The sequence below is a fragment of the Saccoglossus kowalevskii genome, chromosome 15, assembly GCF_978046115.1.
Source record: "Saccoglossus kowalevskii chromosome 15, keSacKowa6.1, whole genome shotgun sequence".
In the NCBI taxonomy this organism is placed as follows: domain Eukaryota; kingdom Metazoa; phylum Hemichordata; class Enteropneusta; family Harrimaniidae; genus Saccoglossus; species Saccoglossus kowalevskii.
This window is the reverse complement of record NC_140655.1, coordinates 26,636,173-26,655,354: the sequence shown is the minus strand read 5'-3', so window position 1 is coordinate 26,655,354 and position 19,182 is coordinate 26,636,173. Positions and strand designations below refer to the sequence as shown.

Here is a 19,182-nt window from a genome sequence, read left to right as displayed (position 1 = left end):
GGGTATGTTTTCCCCAACATTTACAGATAATATGTTTTCATATGAACTTTCCGAACTTTACAACAAATTTCAGTCTTCTCAAACTACTTTTCGGACATACAGCTATTCAAATTCCAAAGCTAGTTTTCAAACTTTAACTTGATTTTGAAAATTTGTTTGAGAAGTCCATGCATATATTCAAGAGTCATGAAGTGTAGGTATATCAATGGCTTTGTCAAGTAATCGCTTTGATGTGGGCAGTGGCTTACATAGGCTGCAGTTACAATTTTGAAGTAATCTACAGGTATGTATAGATTAGGTTTCTTAAGTCTATGATTGGGCACATCTTTCCACCAAATACATGAAGAGGGAGGGAGTCGGACACCACTGTGACCACCACAATATTCGCCAACAAATCTCCTTCTTCCTGAATATGTCAGTAACACTTTCCAGATCTTTCAACATAGTCTGATAGTTGATTAGTTGTGCTGGGAAGCTGTTAGGTGTGCCGCCACAGTAAATGGAAGTGGTTAACCATTCAGATGGCCCACCTTTACCACGATATTTCAACTCCCACGACCAGATTACCAATAATAACGCCGTTGTGGAGATGACTACTGTTTATAGTATAGTATATTTTATTTGACTCAAATTAATGAATTGGAAATACATTAACCATGATCAATAATCATACACAAAAATGAGAATACACCATAATGAAAACACTCCCTGTCTATATATAAACTTGTGTGCATGAGTGACTACTTGCTTTGTTGACAACAAAGTTCTTGTTCAATACTTCATTGAGTGTGTACTTTGATCCATAAACAAAAGAATAAACATGTCAGCTTAAATAAGCCGTATCTTTTCACAATGCTTTTTAACACATTACTTATGAAAGCTACAGCATCTTTGAAAAGCGTATTCATCAGCGCCCTCTAGGAGTTCCGAGTACTGTCATTCAATTTTCTGAATGCGGAATCGGGAATTCTTTCCAGGTAGGTGGAATTAGTTCTGGATTCGACATCTTATAACTAGCTGGTTCGTCAAACATTAAAACAGAGGCTAGGGGTGCTGGGCCCTTCCAGTGACTAATTTGTTAGCACCTGAGGTGCTATTTTAGATGATGGAGTAGTGTCGACTGGAAAGTCAATTTTAAAGGGGTGAAAATTGTTTGAAAAATCCAAAAGCAGCTCTAAATGCAGAATGACCGAAATCTCGTCTGCAAGTTGGAAATGCTACATTAGAAAGAGGTTGTGTCAAAAGTCTAAAACATATAATTAGAGGGAACGAAAACGCGATCAGCAAAGTTGAAGAAGTTTGCGAGATTGGCTGTAACTGTCCGTGAAGTAGTTTCAAAAGAGGGAAAAGTTTTTTTACAAGACTAAAAAGTTGCAGTAAAATTTCTTGGAATGTTGTCTATAAGTAGAAATAAATGCTTTGAAAGATGGGAGAGAACAGAACGTAGTTGTGTTCATTGGCAGAAAAAAAGTTGCTTTGAAAGGTTGACGGGAACAAAACATTCGTCTCCGAGGATAAAATAGTTGATTGGAAGGGGCAAAAATTGCTTGGCAGTTTTGGGAAAAAATAAAAAAGATCTACAGTCCGAAATTGTTTTTTAGGGGGGGGATTTGCATTAGTAGTATTGAACGTTGTTTGGGAAGGTAGAAATATTGCCTGCCAAGTCAGAAACTTTGCTTTGGAAGGCGGAAATGTCAGAAGAGTCGTGATTTCAGACGACAAGAATGTAGATGTTGGCAAAATTGATTTTAAATTCTAGAAAGTGATCTGAAAAGTTATGAAGCATTTTAGATGATTCTGAAGTCATTTGCAAGGTAGATTATGAATGGGAAAAGATTTTGGGAGTCAAAAAGTGGTCTGAGAAGAGGAAAGATCATGTTACAAGACCGAAAATTTGCATCTATTAGACAGTAAATTTGAAAAGTTCAAATAGTATCCTGAAACGGAAATGTTGCCTGAAAGTCACAAAAGTTTTTTTGAAATGCAAAAAAAGTTGACTAAACAATTCTGGAAAATAGTTTGAAGAGAACAGAACATAGTGAGAATACAAGATTCACGTCTGGATAGTCAGAAAAATGGCTTTGGTAAGCAGGAAAATTGTATTAAAAGTTCAAAAATAGTTATAACCACAACGATTCACCTGCACAATAATTATAATTTAATAATTTATAAGATTACTTTGGAAGGTGAAAAAGTTCTTGTTAAAAACTTGTTAAGAAACAACTTTATCGTCGAAACAGTAATTTTCATAGAAAGTAAATTGTCTGGTATGGCTGAGACAATGTACAAGCACTGACATCCTTTGCCAAGGTTATATGGAATGTGAGAATGTGGTTGAAAGTCCAAGACTTATAAATCGATAAAGTAGTTTCCAAGTGCTTTCTGGAATGTCTGTCAAATGTCATCTATGATATCAAAAATGGTGTTTAGAAGTTGGAAAAAGTTACAAGTTTTCAAAAATCATTCTCAGAAATGAGAAAGCTGTCTGAAATGTTCACAAATTTGTGAAGTTGAAACATTTGTTGGAAACGATTAAAACAGTATGTGTACAACAGTAGTAGGTCATATCGAATTAACAGCACACGCAATTGAAATTAGTTAAATGTGAAGGTAATTTTGCTTTGATAAAATAATATTTTTTTATACAGGTTCCAGAGCCATTTGACAAATATTTCTGCTACACAATTATACGATAGTACAGAAATGTGACTTCTCGTCACTAACCAGTAAAAATCAGACGGAATGTTTCCAAGTTCTATTTAAGTACACCTTACCACTTTGAATGCAAAAAATATTGCTGCAACGAATTACAAAACGTAGCGTAACTATTAGAACCTTGCCCACTGAGAATATAGATTAAATAACTGGATGAATGAATATAAACTAATGATATGATGTTAATCGATTAGTATGATTTTTTTCTTTGCATGTTAAATGTGACTATAAAATACCTGACAATGCAATAATATATCTGAGCATTTTGCGTGGAAAAGACTGTCAAAAATGTAGCTGTGAACAAATCTGAACAATGAATAATTATAATTAATATTCATATTCCGTAATTAATATATTCTAGATGTCCTTGTAGAATAAGATAACATGAATTATATGAAAGTTTCAAAATAGAACAAAGTAAAATATGACAAGAAAAATATATTAGCCACATTTGTGAATGTGTTCCTCAATTATTCCTACATGTAATATATCATTTTCAATGTTCTTTATATAATAATATATGAAATTAATCTTATGAAAATTACCAAATAAGGAACATATATGAGCAACATTTGGCAAAAGTTATACAAGCCAGATTTGCTAGGAAAATTACAAATCACGTTTTTGCTTTATACTACATATAATCCAATAAATTTCGACAGGGAGGAGTAATGTCCCCAGAACTGTCTAGTATTTATATGGATAATCTTAGTGTAACACTCAATAGCATGCCATGTGGTTGTCTTATTGGTGGTAAGTTATAAACAATTTGAGCTATGCAGATGATATGTGTGTAATTGTGCCCTCTATTAAAGGTTTGCACAAAATGTTACATATTTGTGAGTTACACGCTGAAGAGCATGACATTACCTACAACTCAAATAAGTCTATGCATTTCTATGGTCGTAATTGCATGAACAATTACCCACCATTGTATTTATATAATAATAATGATGACTTTGTTGACCAGTTTAATTATCTGGAACATAACATAACTTGTGACTTGAAAGACAATGTGAACATAGATTGTCAGAAACATTTGTTCTTTGTTCATACTGTAGCCGTGAAGTCAAACTTTTGTTATTAAAACATTTTGTTCTAGCCTGCATTACTGCCAGTTATTGTGTATGTATAAAAAGTCAACTGTTAATGCCCTTCGGGTCAGTTATAATAAATGCTTTTCATAAACTGTTAGGGTACGCCCATGACTTTAGGGCAGGAACTTTTGTTCGTTCGTACAAATACATTTACCGATTTATATAGAAAGCTAATTTCTGCTTTTCAAGATTTACTACAAACATCAAGCAATACGCTTGTCTGTGCAATACTCAATAGTGATGTAAGATGGAAGCCTGCTTTAGTGAAGCATTGGACGAAGTCTACTGAGTTTAGTCATAGTTTTCAAATCTGTATAGTCTGTAATTTCATCTTTTTACATATTTGTTTGTCACTTTTTTGTATTTATATATGAACTATGTTTGAAATAAAACCATAATAATAAGAAGAATACTGTAAAATACTTTATTTTCGCTCAGAATTAATTTTCGCTACTTTCGAGTGAAAATAAATTCATACAAAACACCTAAAAAGTCTTTTCAGCGAAATTTGATTCCAGCTAAAATAAAGTATTTCAAAATATTGAAAATGATCAAATAAAAATTGAAACCAAAAGAAAAGTTTCAAGTGAATTTTCACCAATATCCTGAAAAATGTACAAATACTGAAATTAAACTTGACCAAGATCCCAAACTAGTTAATGTAATACCAAGTTTGAATAAGATTGGATAAAAACTGTAAAAAAAGTAAATGTAACCACAAAAACGTTTGACAAACGAGTCAATGACAACTACAACAAGGACACAAATGCCCCCCTCCCCCATTTTTATTTGAATGTCGAAAAATTAAATTATCAATTACTAAATTAACCAATTCTAATTATGACAACAGTGATATTATCAGCACTTCCTCTTCTGACAGCTTCATTAGCAATCTTGTTGCATGCCATCTCATACTTGGAGTCTTCTACTGTCTTCAGTTCAGTTCTCTCATGTGACTCACCCTACAAACACAATACAACATGACTTCTACTTAATTATAGCAGAGGGGTTGTCACGTGCGCACGCGCGGGGAATTGAGTCCCAATCGACGATAACAACACATGCTAGAAACGCAAAAGCTCATGGGTAGATGCTTGTTTATAAAAAATGACACACTATGGCCATCTGACGCATGTCCCCCGCTTTAAGATGTTTATGTTTTTCACATAAAAATTTCTAATACATTTTTTCTCACCAACATTTTAGTGCAATATTCAGCCTACCTTCTTGGAAAATAAAATACAATTTTGTTATCTTCGACAATGGTTTGTACAACAACTTTTCAAAAACAAATTTATAGAGCTATAGTGTACTTGTTCTGGATGAGATTCTTTTCTTGTTTACATATAACACCTTTCAACTGTCTTGGGGTTGTTATGCATTGATATGCAAATAAAGATAAATTAATTACCTGTAATATTGTATCTATGTATTGCAATGCCTCTTCAGAGTTGAATGACCTCCACAGCCCATCACAAGCTATGACAATATACCTGAAATGTATATCATTAGTTTAACAGATACCCAGTCACACCACAAACAACCATACTATTTGCCACCTACCTAGCTCAGACTGGCATAATGTACAAAACCATTAAGGTCTACCTGGCGGCCATTATCCATCTAAACACCGACTCAGGTCAACCAGACAACATTTCGGACAACGTACAGTTACAACGTACACTACTTGGCATCAAAAGGTCATTAGGGGACACCAAGAAACCACGACTCCCTATCACTATGAACATTCTAAGACGCCTGAAAGAATCACTCCGAACGCACCCGTCCATCCACACAAATGACAACTCATGCTATGGTCAGCATTTACGGTCACGTTCTTTGGATTCCTAGAGTCAGTGAATTTACTCTCGCCCCAGCATTTCGACAAAACCCGTACTTTACTGCAATCGAGCTACACCTCCAGTTGCGTGCCTCCAAAACAGATCCATTTCGTCATGGCTGCATCATCAAAATTGCGCCTACATTCACCTCAGTCTGTGCTGTTCGTGCGTACACCAAGTATCGCAGCATCTGTGCCCCATCACTCCAAACGCTAGCCATCCAGTTCCACTCAGGGAGTTGGCTTACACGTCAAAGCCTCACCACCCACTTGCGTGACCTGCTGACTAGAGCTGGGATCCAAAATCCATGCCTGTACACAACCCACAGCTTCAGACGAGGGGCAGCAACAACCGCAGCAGAAGCGAACGTGCCAGATTGGTTAATCAAGACTCTAGGAAGATGGCGAAGCAACGCATAGTGTATATCGACACACCTTCTTCAAAGCTACAAGCCTTGAATCCTCAGCGGTCATTCATCTTAGGCGCCTCCTACTACCTGTGGATTCTCAACTTCACGCGACTCTCACACTGGCATCTTGTTTGCCACATCCAGGTACTTGGTGCTACCTTCGACCATCCAACTTTGTACCCGCTCGTTATTACCTCGTTACATTCATTTACATGAACTATATTTCGCTTTAGACATTTGCCTTGACATGTTCGTATCAACTATTTAACTTTCAGTCATGTCGACCACCTCTTGCATTTTATATATCACGAGCAACATCACCGTTATGTACTTTAATGCCACAACATGTATTTATACCGATTCCTCGGCTTGCTTGTCGCTGCGTCATTCCCGGCTATCTCATAATTTGGGGGTTGTCATCGCAGTGCATGCGGGCACCACTCAATTAACACGTTGCCATTCTTCATGAATAGAGTCAAACTTGCGACTCTGTGCACGGAAATGGTATCTGCAGCGACGGTTGGGTGGTGACCCCTGGGTTGACTGGCCTCGATCAAGTACCATGCTAATCTCTCCGTGATGTGAATCAAATCTGCGACTCACATCACAGAGCAGGTTTCGGCGACGACGCGTGATGACGCTTGGCCGTGGCTCACACCCCTTCTGCTCTCAGCCAAGACTTGGTCTCTAGCGTCGTTTCTTAGCATTAATAGTATGATTATGCGACAGCATAGTCTGTGTTAATGCCGGGCAACGATGCTTCTATCTTAATCTCCTACACATGACTTAAGCAACACACGCCAGCCGTAATGCCCCTCACATGACATCAACGTGTACCCCCATTCATAGGTACGTGACCTTTCATCTTGCGCACGCCTCGCCCATGCTATTTCAATTCACATGCATATTCTAAGCACGTACTCTCGTGACGGTCATTCGCCTAATCTCATTTGCCATGCAATCATTAAGCTTTCCTGTATCCTGCTTTGCCTTAGCATAGTCATTCCACATTCAGAAAGTGACCTGAACCCGTCTATAAGCTATCCCACCCACACGCCACCTCATAATTTAAGCATTCAACTTTTGCATCAACCTGTATTACATTTCAACATTGTTTCAATAAAGTTAAGGGGGGGGGGGGGTTGTCATCGCAGTGAATGCGGGCAACCACTTGATTAACACACTGCCATTCTTCGTGAATAGAGTCAAACATGCAACTCTGTGCACGGAAATGGTATCCGCAACGGCGGTCAGGTGGTAACCCCTGCGTTGACTGGCCTCCATCGAGTACCATGCTAATCTCTCCGTGATGTGAATCAAATCTGCGACTCATATCACGGAGCTGGTTTCGGTGACGACGCTTGGCCGTGGCTCACACCCCTTCTGCTCTCAGCCAAGACTTGGTCTCTAATGTCGTTTCTTAGCATTAAGCTACAATAACCATGCGCAGTGGAGAAATGAAACAAATGAACAAAGCATATGCAAATGAAAAGTATGCAAATGAATAATTAACAATTTTGAACTGCTTACAAAATATAACAATTTCAAGTCCCAATTTTCTGACTACTAGTACAATGTATTTTCAAACACGGACTTACAATGTTGGTAGAATATGATACATGTAATTGATGAATGATAAGTAGGTCTTACCTGTCATTTTCTGTTAACTGACATCGTTTAATTTCAGGAATGCATGAAACACCGCAATGTTTAAATCTACCATCACCTATTGACCTGGAAACTTCAAGAACTCCCATCACCCTACCATCTCTGATGCAGAAAATACAGCAATGATTAAAATTATTAAATAATCTGGACATCACTTTTACTTTATATATGCAGATTAGAACTTTTCCTTAAAAAATTACTTTGTCCAAAAATTGAATCTGAAAGTTACGGCATTTGTTGAAACCTGACACCATTTATCAATTACAATAAGTTATTTTTTGGTTCACTACAATACATCCCATCATGTATTGCTGTTTATTGTGTTTCAGGTGCTTGATGCAACTAACTTAGTGAGTACATAGGTTCATACGAACACAGTGGCATTATGGGTAAAACATAAATTGAAAAGGAACAAAATTGCTATATACAGGAAACTCCTGAAGAATCTGGTGTGCATCTCAGACTAGTCCTAATAAAAAGTCAAATACATCAAATCATGATTTTGTGATGCTGCTCTATTTTCGATTGTCAAGCTGAAAAACCTGTGTGTCATTTAATATTTGGATGACACCCTAAGATGCTGAAAAATCAATCAACTGAATCTACAGATCTGCTCTGTGGTATACGTCAAATGACAATACATTCCTAGCATAGCTAACTTGAGAATACCATAATTTTACCATTTCTTATATTATACCTATTACTTGACATGCCATCGCCTTCAAACTATTTTCTCAGACAATACAACTTTAAGCCACAACTTTTGTTTAACTTTATGTAAAACTTATTATCACAGAATACAAATTAATTTCTTAACGTTCTTGTAAGAGAATATTAAGAAATTATTTGAAAATGATACTGTGGATCTTTAAAGCAGTTAGAGTCATATTCAAAGTTAGCATGATACTATGCATACATGCAATGCATTATAGGAGAGGACTCCCATTGTATGTTATTACAAACTATTATTATACATCTGTTACTAGTACTGTATCGCCATAACTAACCATGTGCGGTAATTTTGTGGTATTGCACTGGGTATTTGCATCCAACCATATTAGGAAATGCGAATTTCAAATATGGCATAAGTATCCTATAATCATAAAAACAAACATGGCAGCCCCCGGGTTTGACTGAACCCCATATAAAGAAGTTTGCTAAATCTGTTCTAAACATTTTGGATTTCGGCATTCTCATGATATATTCCTGGTAGGAAAAGATGTATAAAAAACTCAGACAGTATGTGGTCGCATTGACTTCTGCTGTGCGTCAGTCGATACTCCCGCTGTACTGTCTTCGTGCATACTTTGCAGTATCCTCATAATAACCTCATATTATCAGTCACTACAATAAATGTCAAGTGTTTTAACAATACTAAGATCAATAGTATGCAATTTTGTTATTGACACTGAGCAAAACTCTTCACCACAAGAAGTCTAGTGGTCTCTATTTTTGTTTTATTTTGAGTATTTTTTGGCATTGACCAATAATAAGGAAAGCATGAAAATGATGACATTCAATTTGACTCAAACCTTACTAAACCATCATAATTAGAGGAAGTGTGGTACATATATAATGGTTAACAGTATTTGGACTGCTTGAAATCACGCACCATTGACTCCCAGTGAAATGATAAAGGCAATGGACTGAGACAAAGTAAAAACCAATATTTACCTCACTGTTCCTCCAGCTTTCTGTATTCGCTGTCTCTCTTCATACAGTGTAGGTGAATGTTCCTTTGATAGCGATATTCCCATATTCTTATCACTCTCTTTGTTGTACCGACAGAGCACAGCCTGCAACAATAGAATAATACGAAATCAAAAATATTAGCTACAATATATTCTCAGCATAAATCATGGGTCGTTTCCTTCTTAGAGAAATAGCGCGGCAGGATAGTAAAAAATATTTCAGTTAATGATACAAGCACCAAACTTGGCATGATTGCAGTTTAACTATATTTTTAACAAAAAAGCACATTAGCCATGGAAAAAAATAAAATGGAGACCATTTTGATTTTTTTTGGTGGCTAATGTGCTTTTTTGTTGAAGGTATGGTTCAACATGCAACATACAAAATTTGGTGCTTGTATCACAAAGTGAAAGATTCTAGTGATATTTTGGGTTAACCTACTACGCTAAAACTATACCATCCATTCTAAACACACTCCCCCCTACAGAAATCATGATTCAATCCCTGCCTCTAGTTACCCATCTGTCAATCCATGCCCTTATATTAGAGCCAGTCAGTCCATGCCATGCAATCGACACCACCAGACGATCGATGGTCAAAGCACACCAGTCACACCATGCCAATACAAACCACCAGTCAATTCCTCCCCACAGAGACTACTAGTCAATCCCTGTTGCTTGTCTGTTTCCTTGATAACCATATTGCATTTTAGATAATCCTTCATACACACAATGCAATAGGGACATCCATGACGTCATTCACTGAGTACCCATAATGCACTGTTTTAATCTAATACCATACTAAACAATGCCTACTAGTGTACAAGTTGCAAATTGTTATGAAAATATGATAATGAAGGAAAATGTGTAAACCTTACTATCACCTAAGTTGGCAATATAGAGGATGTCATTGATAACAAGTATTGATAAGGCAGTGGAACCATCCTTCCAAACTGGTTTACTGAAATAAACAAACAAACAATACATGAACATAGTAACATAAAAACCTTTGACACTATAAACACATTGACATAGTATTAAACATAAAAACCTTTGACACTATAAACACATTGACATAGTAGTAAACATAAAAACCTTTGACACTATAAACACATTGACATAGAATTAAACATAAAAACCTTTGACACTATAAACACATTGACATAGTAGTAAACATAAAAACCTTTGACATTATAAACACATTGACATAGTAGTAAACATAAAAACCTTTGACACTATAAACACATTGACATAGTAGTAGACATAAAAACCTTTGACACTATAAACACATTGACATAGTAGTAAACATAAAAACCTTTGACACTATAAACTCATCGACATAGTAGTAAACATAAAAACCTTTGACACTATAAATACATTGACATAGTAGTAAACATAAAAACCTTTGACATTATTAACACATTGACATAGTAGTAAACATAAAAACCTTTGACACTATAAACACATTGACATAGTAGTAAACATAAAAACCTTTGACACTATAAACTCATCGACATAGTAGTAAACATAAAAACATTTGACACTATAAACACATTGACATAGTATTAAACATAACAACCTTTGACACTATAAACACATTGACATAGTAGTAAACATAAAAACCTTTGACACTATAAACACATTGACATAGCAGTAAACATAAAAACGATGAAATGACACATACATTTATTCATGACATGACAGTTACTATGGTTACACTAGAGCAGACATCATAGTTGTGTCATTCAACATCACAAGTCATTGAACTTGAGTTGTTCTGACTCAAAAAGTGTGTAGCCACAAATGACACATATGAGCATTTTCAATGAAGAACTTTTGTAGTTAAGTTGAGTCATACTTGATTAAAACATCATCTAAATGTGGGGCTCCGCAAAAACACACTTTCAATTAAACATTTTGGCAAATTCTGCTTCGCAATGATAGGAAGAGCCGACATCGAAGGATCAAAAAGCGACGTCATCTCACCAGGATTTAAAAGGCTACCACTAGAGGGCGCACATGCGACATGGCATTTGAGATATTTGAAGGGCGGTAGTCATCCCGCCACTCATGTGCAACATTTGTGTTCATAAACATTGATTTTCCCACAATGCAATGCACTCTTCTAATGGCAATCAAGAGTATGAATTTTGAACTGGGTGCTACTTGTACTAATTACCGTTGATCGATACCTTCCAATCACCAACAAAATTAGCTAGTTAAAGCGCGGTAGTTGTCGTGCGACATTTGTGTTGATAAACATTGATTTACCCACAATCCAATGCACTTTTTTAATGGAAATCTGTGAGTATGAGGTTTTACCTGGGCGCGGCTTGTACTAATCACCACCTGTGACTCCTTCGTTACCTTTCAACCACATAAAAGACCTAATTAAAGTTTCAGTTTGTACTCGTTGATCTGCGCAACAGTCAAAGTTGCCATCTTTGTTCATATGAGACCCATACATCGCGCATGTCATCGCCATTTAATGTCTACTGAAACATAGAAGTACCCCTCTCAACAAATTACATACAGTATGTGTTCACTCTAATGTTACCATAGCAACAAATAATGTGAGAATAACGAAGGAAGTACAGCACCTACAATGTACTCTTAACAGATACCAGCATTGTTGTATACATCACGTTAAAGAAACTAACAACATGACTATGCACACTTACTGAGTCGACGCTTCTTTCAAGAAGTCATCATCTGTCTTTTTAAAACTTTCAATTAAACATTTTTTAATTTCCTTATCTCTGTTGGAGACTTCTGCTTTGTGGTACTTGGATATAATATTGAGGTGAAGATTCTGAGAAGCATGCGTCGATGCTCGGGCCCCTGCATGGCCATCATATACTCCGTAAAAGGCCATCCTTGATCTGCGGGACAAAGATGAAAACAAATGAGTGTAACCCTGGTGACAGAATACCTGGATTATTACATTAGATTATAGTATTTCTCCATTCATAGACATACAAGTTGAGATGCTAAAATATTCCTTCCAATGGTTATAATTATCATCCTAAATATGTAGTACTGTAGACAACCCATACTAGTAGTTTGTTATTTTTGTACATCAAAAGAGAGACATTTTAACTTTTTGTAAATTTCTGATAGTCCAAATTGACAGTCATTATGATTTGGTCTATGTTAATTTTAAGCCCTGCTTTCTATAACATTGAGAAAGGGCAACGAGAATTTTTCATGGGGTCAGTTATTAAAGGGCGACAGTCGTCGCGCCGCGTCCTGTTCGATATGGGACTCATAGCGACGTATACAACGCGTGTAAAATACATTGTTTATTTACATGACCACCACGCTTTAAACACTGAGTCTGATTACAATTTAGCTAATTCCAAAGCACTCAATAGGCCACTAAATTATCAGCTAAGGAAAGAGCTTGTGACTCTACATCTGCCTGAAGCCGAGGTGACCATAAAAAGTGTATTTCCCGACCAATCAGCAAGTGATACAGCATAATTCAACACTTGGGCCGCTTGCTGATGTGTTACATCAGCGAATAAAATAATTATTTTATTTTCGAGTATGAGCGACCGATTATTCTCAATCAGTCACTGCAATGGTCTATAGCGTTGCTGTGCATCCAATGTTAAAAAAAGTGTTTGCGTGTGCATCAATAAATTTGAATGCGATAATATTAATGTGATGATGCATTTTAAAAAGAATGCTGACACAGTTTTTTACAGAGCAGTGTGCAGAGTATGATGTGATACAGTAGTGCCTTGGTACGGTCTTTCCAGTATTATTATAATAACTATTGTTATACATATAGATACCAAACTAAATATTTTCTGCTTGTAGAAATTTAATTAATGAGACATAACAGCCAAAATAAGAAAATAAATATTTTACATCGTGATCAGTGAGCGATTCTATTACCATCACATGCTAATATAAGTGTTTCTGCGTCAAATGTAAAAAAAGTCATTAACCTGGATCATTTTCAATGTTAGTGACGTAGTTTATCCCATATAAGGGAAAATACAGACATTGAAACAAATTTAGATACACTTTAGAAGAAATGCAGATACAGAGTCTTACAAAAATGATAAACTATTGTTTTAAGTGAGAGATTTATATTACTGTAAATAGGTACATACACATCAGTAGGAGAGAGAAAACTCTGGGTAAAGTCGTCTATGAGTGTGTGCTTATCTTGCATTTCATTTCGTTCGCCTTTTCTCTCAGCTACAAATGCTTTCAAAGGTAAACATTCTGTTGAAGTAAGAGACAAGAAATTATTAGATAAAATCTGCATGGATCATTGGTTCGAATGATAATATACATTTACTTGTATGTTCAGGGAGATTCATGTTAAAGAACACTACCTGATTTGGTTGCAACATTTCAGAGTAAGTCTCCAGCTGGCTAGTGAAAATTCATGAATATAAGTATTTGCATGTTTTTATTCATGCATGTGAAGCTCGGGTATTTCTCGCATCAAGTCCACCGCGAGATATTTCGTTTTACGCACAATGGAGAATTTAGGTTTCGGTGCGAATCTCCCAACTTCATTAAAATAATTGTATCCTATTCAAATCTAATTTGGCGTGGTGAGGAGCGTAAAGGCATTTATACCGCCTGGGGGAACAAACAACTAACTTGTCAAATAAAAATAAATAAAATACAAATGTAAGTATTAAACAAATAATTCATTCAATATAAGGATGCCATAGCAACAACAGTTTCTGAACAGAAAACATGCGGCAATGTCAATCCCACAAAAAGTCCACTCAAATCTGTCCAAGTTTAATTCACCGGCAATCGTCACACAAACCTCGTCGCCTCTGCCTTGCAAGTTTGGCTGCAATACAATCCGCAAAGCGTTCCTGGTGTCTTCTGGGTTGTTTTTCTGATCTGCAGGAAATCAAAGGAGTGCCTCTAACGAGTGTGCGACGTGCATGTACGCCGACTTGATGCTCTCCAAACATGTTCCTGTTCACGGTCCCAACAGAATCTCGCTTTCAGCTCCTGTCATTTTCACGGGTTACCATAATAAATAACGCACGGGCCCGTAATAACAAGGAATATAAAGAAAACTACATAGATTTAAAGAAACAGTAAAATTACCCTGGTGTCACGTGATCACTGCACCAATTGAAGAAAAGCATCTACCTGGCATCTTCATGTCTTACCTGACTTTGGTGTAGTTGGACATGTCATTAAGTAGTAACAACTGTTTTACCTTGTGTTGATCTAGAGAGGACTTTATCTTCTTCCTCAAGTTTCCTTCGCTTTGGAGGTATGTAACCAAGTACATCTGTAACTTCTTTGCTAGCAATCTTCAGAGTAGTCTCAGCTGGAAGATCATCAAATAATGATGGCCCTGTATTTTGCAACTTTGGTTGGGTAGTGGTGGCTGTAAGAATAGTTTCTTTGGTTTGATTGTCTATTGGAATGAATGACAAGTACATTTTACATGTCAATTGCAATGAGATACAACGTACACACAGACGCACTATTCCCACTATCCTCGGGGCGGACATCTGGGTATTTTCACCTCCTGGCAACCACCACAATGAAAACAAAGGCCGAAAACTTTCAGAAAACTGTACTTTGGGATAGTTGTTGAGATTCTATTGAACAGTGTAACAAGATTACCCCTGGATGTTTAACATATATACATTTGGTTATACATGATTACATCAAAGTTGAGTTTGTGCTGTTTCCTTTTCCACGGACTCTTCGACCGGCGTTGCACAGCAGCTCGCACAGAGCCAATAGAAATAGATGGTACAGTGGTGAACGTCTTGTGAAATTGCTCCGCCTCGAGGATACCAAGGTTTTGGACACTTGGTAATAATCAGACAGCTAACAATCAAATAAACTAAAACTTGTTTAAACAGGACTTATTCGTATTTTTGATTATTACATTAATTATTACATTTCTGTTATTTACATTCACAGTGCCAATATAGTAGACCAATTTCTGCTGCAGTGTTGCAGTGTGATACTTTAAGTTAGTTTTTTTGGGAACGCATAAAATTTCCCAGTAGGAATTAAACTGGTTACGTAGCAAAAATATAAAAAAAACAGAATATGGCACAATATAAAAAAAAAAAAAGAAAGAAAGTAAACACTATAAAATATATTATCTCTGAAATGAAGTTATATCTCTGATTTGCTGTCTTGTAGTAGTAGTAGTAGCTCCACATAATAGTCAATAATTCAAAAGGGGTTCAACAATTTGAAATCTCGGGGTATGACTAGAAGAGTGAGACCAGTACAATTTTTTGAACGGTTTCTTATCTGTTATTATTATTTGATGTGCCAACATTTATTCACTGCAAAACCTGCAAGTTTTTTTTAACAAATCCCCCCCCCCCCCAAGGATTCTAATGGTCGCCCTTTAATGTTCTTATCAGCAAGAAAATCAAATTAAGCTACCATTAGTTTGGCTAATGTTTAAAACGTTGTGCACGCCATAGCAAGTGTTTTGCTCAAATATCAGATGTATTTGTATTGGGAGGGGGACTTGAATTTGAAATTGGTTCACATGATGCAACATACACTGGCCAGTCGTGGCAATTTTATATATATATATTTTAATTTTGGTCCAATGTGAAATACCACATAAATTCACATCAACACAAGAGATTCTACTAAACATTCTGGATAGTATGTATTGTATAAAACAATAAAATTGCCATGACTTGGCCAATTTAGCTGGAACACAAAAAATGCATAGTATATGGGTGGTCTTTGCATGTATGATGTTTAGGGTTATTAATAAAATTAAAAAAAATAATAAAACAATTAAGGGTATATTTTCCAATCTCCATGTCTTAATTTTGTTCGTGAATCTCTTTTTGGAACACCGACGATGATTCTTGAGAATAAATTTGTCTCCCAACATACATCACATTCCAAAAATTTCCCCGGCAAATTAGGTTTGCTTTTGATGATTTTGTACTTGTAATGTATTTTTTGTTGTTGCAAATGTTATTTTGCGTGGGTACCATAGCTCCAATTTAAATGCCTCCCCCAGAGTGTTGGTCAACTGAACGAATTCAATATCATTCATACCTTCCAAATAAAAAAAATGAAACCACACCTGATACCCTGATGTCAGGGTTATTCATTTCCCCAATAAATAAAAAAAAAAATAGTTTGATCCAATCTTATTTTTGCTAAAAAAAAAGAAACATCACAAATTCACATAATAGCCTGTTTCCTTCAAAAGATTGGGAAAAAAAAGTAGCCAAATTTATTGAGTAAAAACTGAAAATTTACTCAAATTTTGTATGTTGGCTCCACAATCATTAGGGTTCTGCGGAGAATGTTAGTCTGACCTAATTAGACACCCACTGTTGTTGCCACACCCACAGTTCTTTCAACCAATCACATCCCGGTGTTACTATTTGTAGTTTGTTTGTTGTTTAAGTGTAACTTGCTTGTAATCGAGTGAAGCGAATAAACAGTCTCGATTTCTCTATAGCCCATGAGTACAGGTTCATTTCCAGAAATATTGAAGAATATAAGAAAAAAATATGATGAGAAAGTCTGGTGCTGAAAAGGTTAAGAAGGTCACGACTTTAGATGTGTAGAATGCTATTTAAGCAGTATTTGAGTGCAAAGGACTGCCTACATACACTGTGCACATACTGCAGGTAGCTTGTCAGGAATCAAGGTGTTTGGGCCAGTATCATTACAAAGCTGCAATCCACAACCTGTAATTATACGTTTCTCTTCAAATTTAGCATGTATCCACCTGACAGCATTTGAGTTTGTATTGTAATAACTCAATTAATTTAGCAAGGTAAGTGACTGGAAATGTGATTTTGAATCTTACAGGAAGTATGTATTTTTTTCTTTTTTGGTTGCCAAATGTTACAAAGATTTCTTGTGGAGAGGAGATAGCAGACTCGGATATATTTTGTGGATATTGCCAAAAATTGACAATTGTGGATTTTTTCTTCTATTTTTCTTTCCCCCAGATTTCACCCTAGCCATAATTTTTTTCTACATCCTCCAGCTCTCGACTCAGACTTTAAATGTGTTATCCTAATCAGTGATACTGACATGATATTTGCGTGACACTTTCACGGAATCTCCTTTCTCTTTTCGTTACCTGCTTCTGGTATATCTGCAAACAGATCCATAATAACGCACTGATGACTTCTTGTACCAACCAGTTAACGCTTAGTTTTTAAAAGATGCATATCATAATGGTAAAGACATTTTTTTTTTGAATCGCTTGCCTAAACTAGTGACCTCGATCAGTAGATATCTACCTACGACCTCTGACTTTCAACCCTGGTTTTAAACGCCCACCAGAGGGCGCACGTCGTTAACAACACGATTCAGTGCTCCATTTCTGGTTACCTGCAACTTGGACTGGCTTTCCAACGGCTATGTGCAAATTAATATAGCATTTACAAGTCCAAAACACCCTGGATGCTTGTTCTGGGTGTCATAAATATTAAATTTTTTTAAAGCGAGAGGTCGTCACCAGCGCACGCAAAGGAATTAGTGTGAAGAGATGTTGTAAGATGCCCTACTTCGACGACACTATCTGTTCATTCGACGACACTATCTCCGATTTCCTTTTGTGCGTTCAGTCTTTTAACATGTTCTTGTTACGACTTAGTGCCATAACGTATGCTATTGTAAACTAAACAATGGCGTTTTATATAAAATCTATAATACAGCAGAACTCCATTGTAGTTATTTCACAAATGCTAAACATCATAAGCGAGACGGACGCACAAGATAGCCCCCCCCCCCTGGGGGGGGGGTACTTGCATAGAAGTGCAATACGGGTATGTGCCGCCCGAATGGGGTGCCATTTCACGTTATTTTGTTTAGAAGTGGGTAGCCATTTATCAATGTTTTGGTTAGAAGTGTGTAGCACTTTACTTTTTCACAGATCCTTATATTCAAAGCCATATACTGGAAAAGGCTGAATAAAATGCATTGCCGGGTGCGCTCACTGGTTGCGAAAGTTGTGAGCTGGGTGTTTTTTTTCGTTGAATACACTTGTGTTTAGAAGTGGGTATATAAATAGAAAACAAATGGTTTAGAAGTGAGCATGGTTCACGAGAGGTGGGCTTCACACCCTTACCCACTTAATGTGGAAGTAGCCCCCCCCCCCCCCCGGGATAGCCCATAACAACTTATGTGACATACATTCAAGTAGGATACGTATTTATTAAAATCATATCTCTATGACTGCATATAATCGATTTTAATATTTGTTTTTCTATTTTTTGGATATTTGAAGTCGCCAGTAGGTCATTTTTTAATAAAGTGCGCCATCACGCGGTCGCTAACAGTTGCGGGTACTGCTTTCTTGATAGGTAATCTCTTCACAGTTCTGTGATACTAAGCTCAGCAAAATGCAAAAAAAAAAAAAAAAAAAAAATGTTTGTTTACGTAAACACTTCAGTCACATATACTATAATAATAATACCAAATAAGTTTTACATAATATAACGATGTTTTGGCCTGAACAGCAATATTAGAGTTCCCTGTCAGGAAAAAAGCACGGCTGATCTGCACTGGCTTGGAAGATGAATTCTGATTGGCTAAAAAAACAAAAAAACTTGTGGCGTTGAATGCACGTTCATTGTCAGTATTGTTATGCAAATTCAAACTAGCTAATCATTTACAACCTTCCGAGCCAGTGCAGATTAGCCCAAAAAGCAGAGAGAAGTGTACTTGATGGCGCCCTAGTACTGGTGATACTACATCTCAGATCCTTAAATCTCAAAAAACCTATATGTGGTTTCTAACAC

The 19,182-nt window shown here is 36.4% G+C and overlaps 1 protein-coding gene across 1 annotated transcript; it reads right to left on the bottom strand.

The window, feature by feature from the left end:
* Positions 1 to 4,216: 4,216 nt before the first annotated feature.
* LOC100371887 (integrin-linked kinase-associated serine/threonine phosphatase 2C-like) lies at positions 4,217 to 17,711 on the bottom strand. The gene is made up of 9 exons (XM_006820087.3): positions 17,517 to 17,711; positions 14,631 to 14,834; positions 13,546 to 13,660; positions 12,103 to 12,303; positions 10,295 to 10,382; positions 9,405 to 9,526; positions 7,713 to 7,832; positions 5,224 to 5,305; positions 4,217 to 4,774 (listed from the first exon to the last, which is right to left on the bottom strand). The coding sequence occupies exons 1-9, from the start codon at positions 17,545 to 17,547 to the stop codon at positions 4,637 to 4,639; spliced, it is 1,101 nt and encodes a 366-aa protein (XP_006820150.1). The 5' UTR covers positions 17,548 to 17,711; the 3' UTR covers positions 4,217 to 4,636.
* Between the last annotated feature and the right edge of the window lie 1,471 nt (positions 17,712 to 19,182).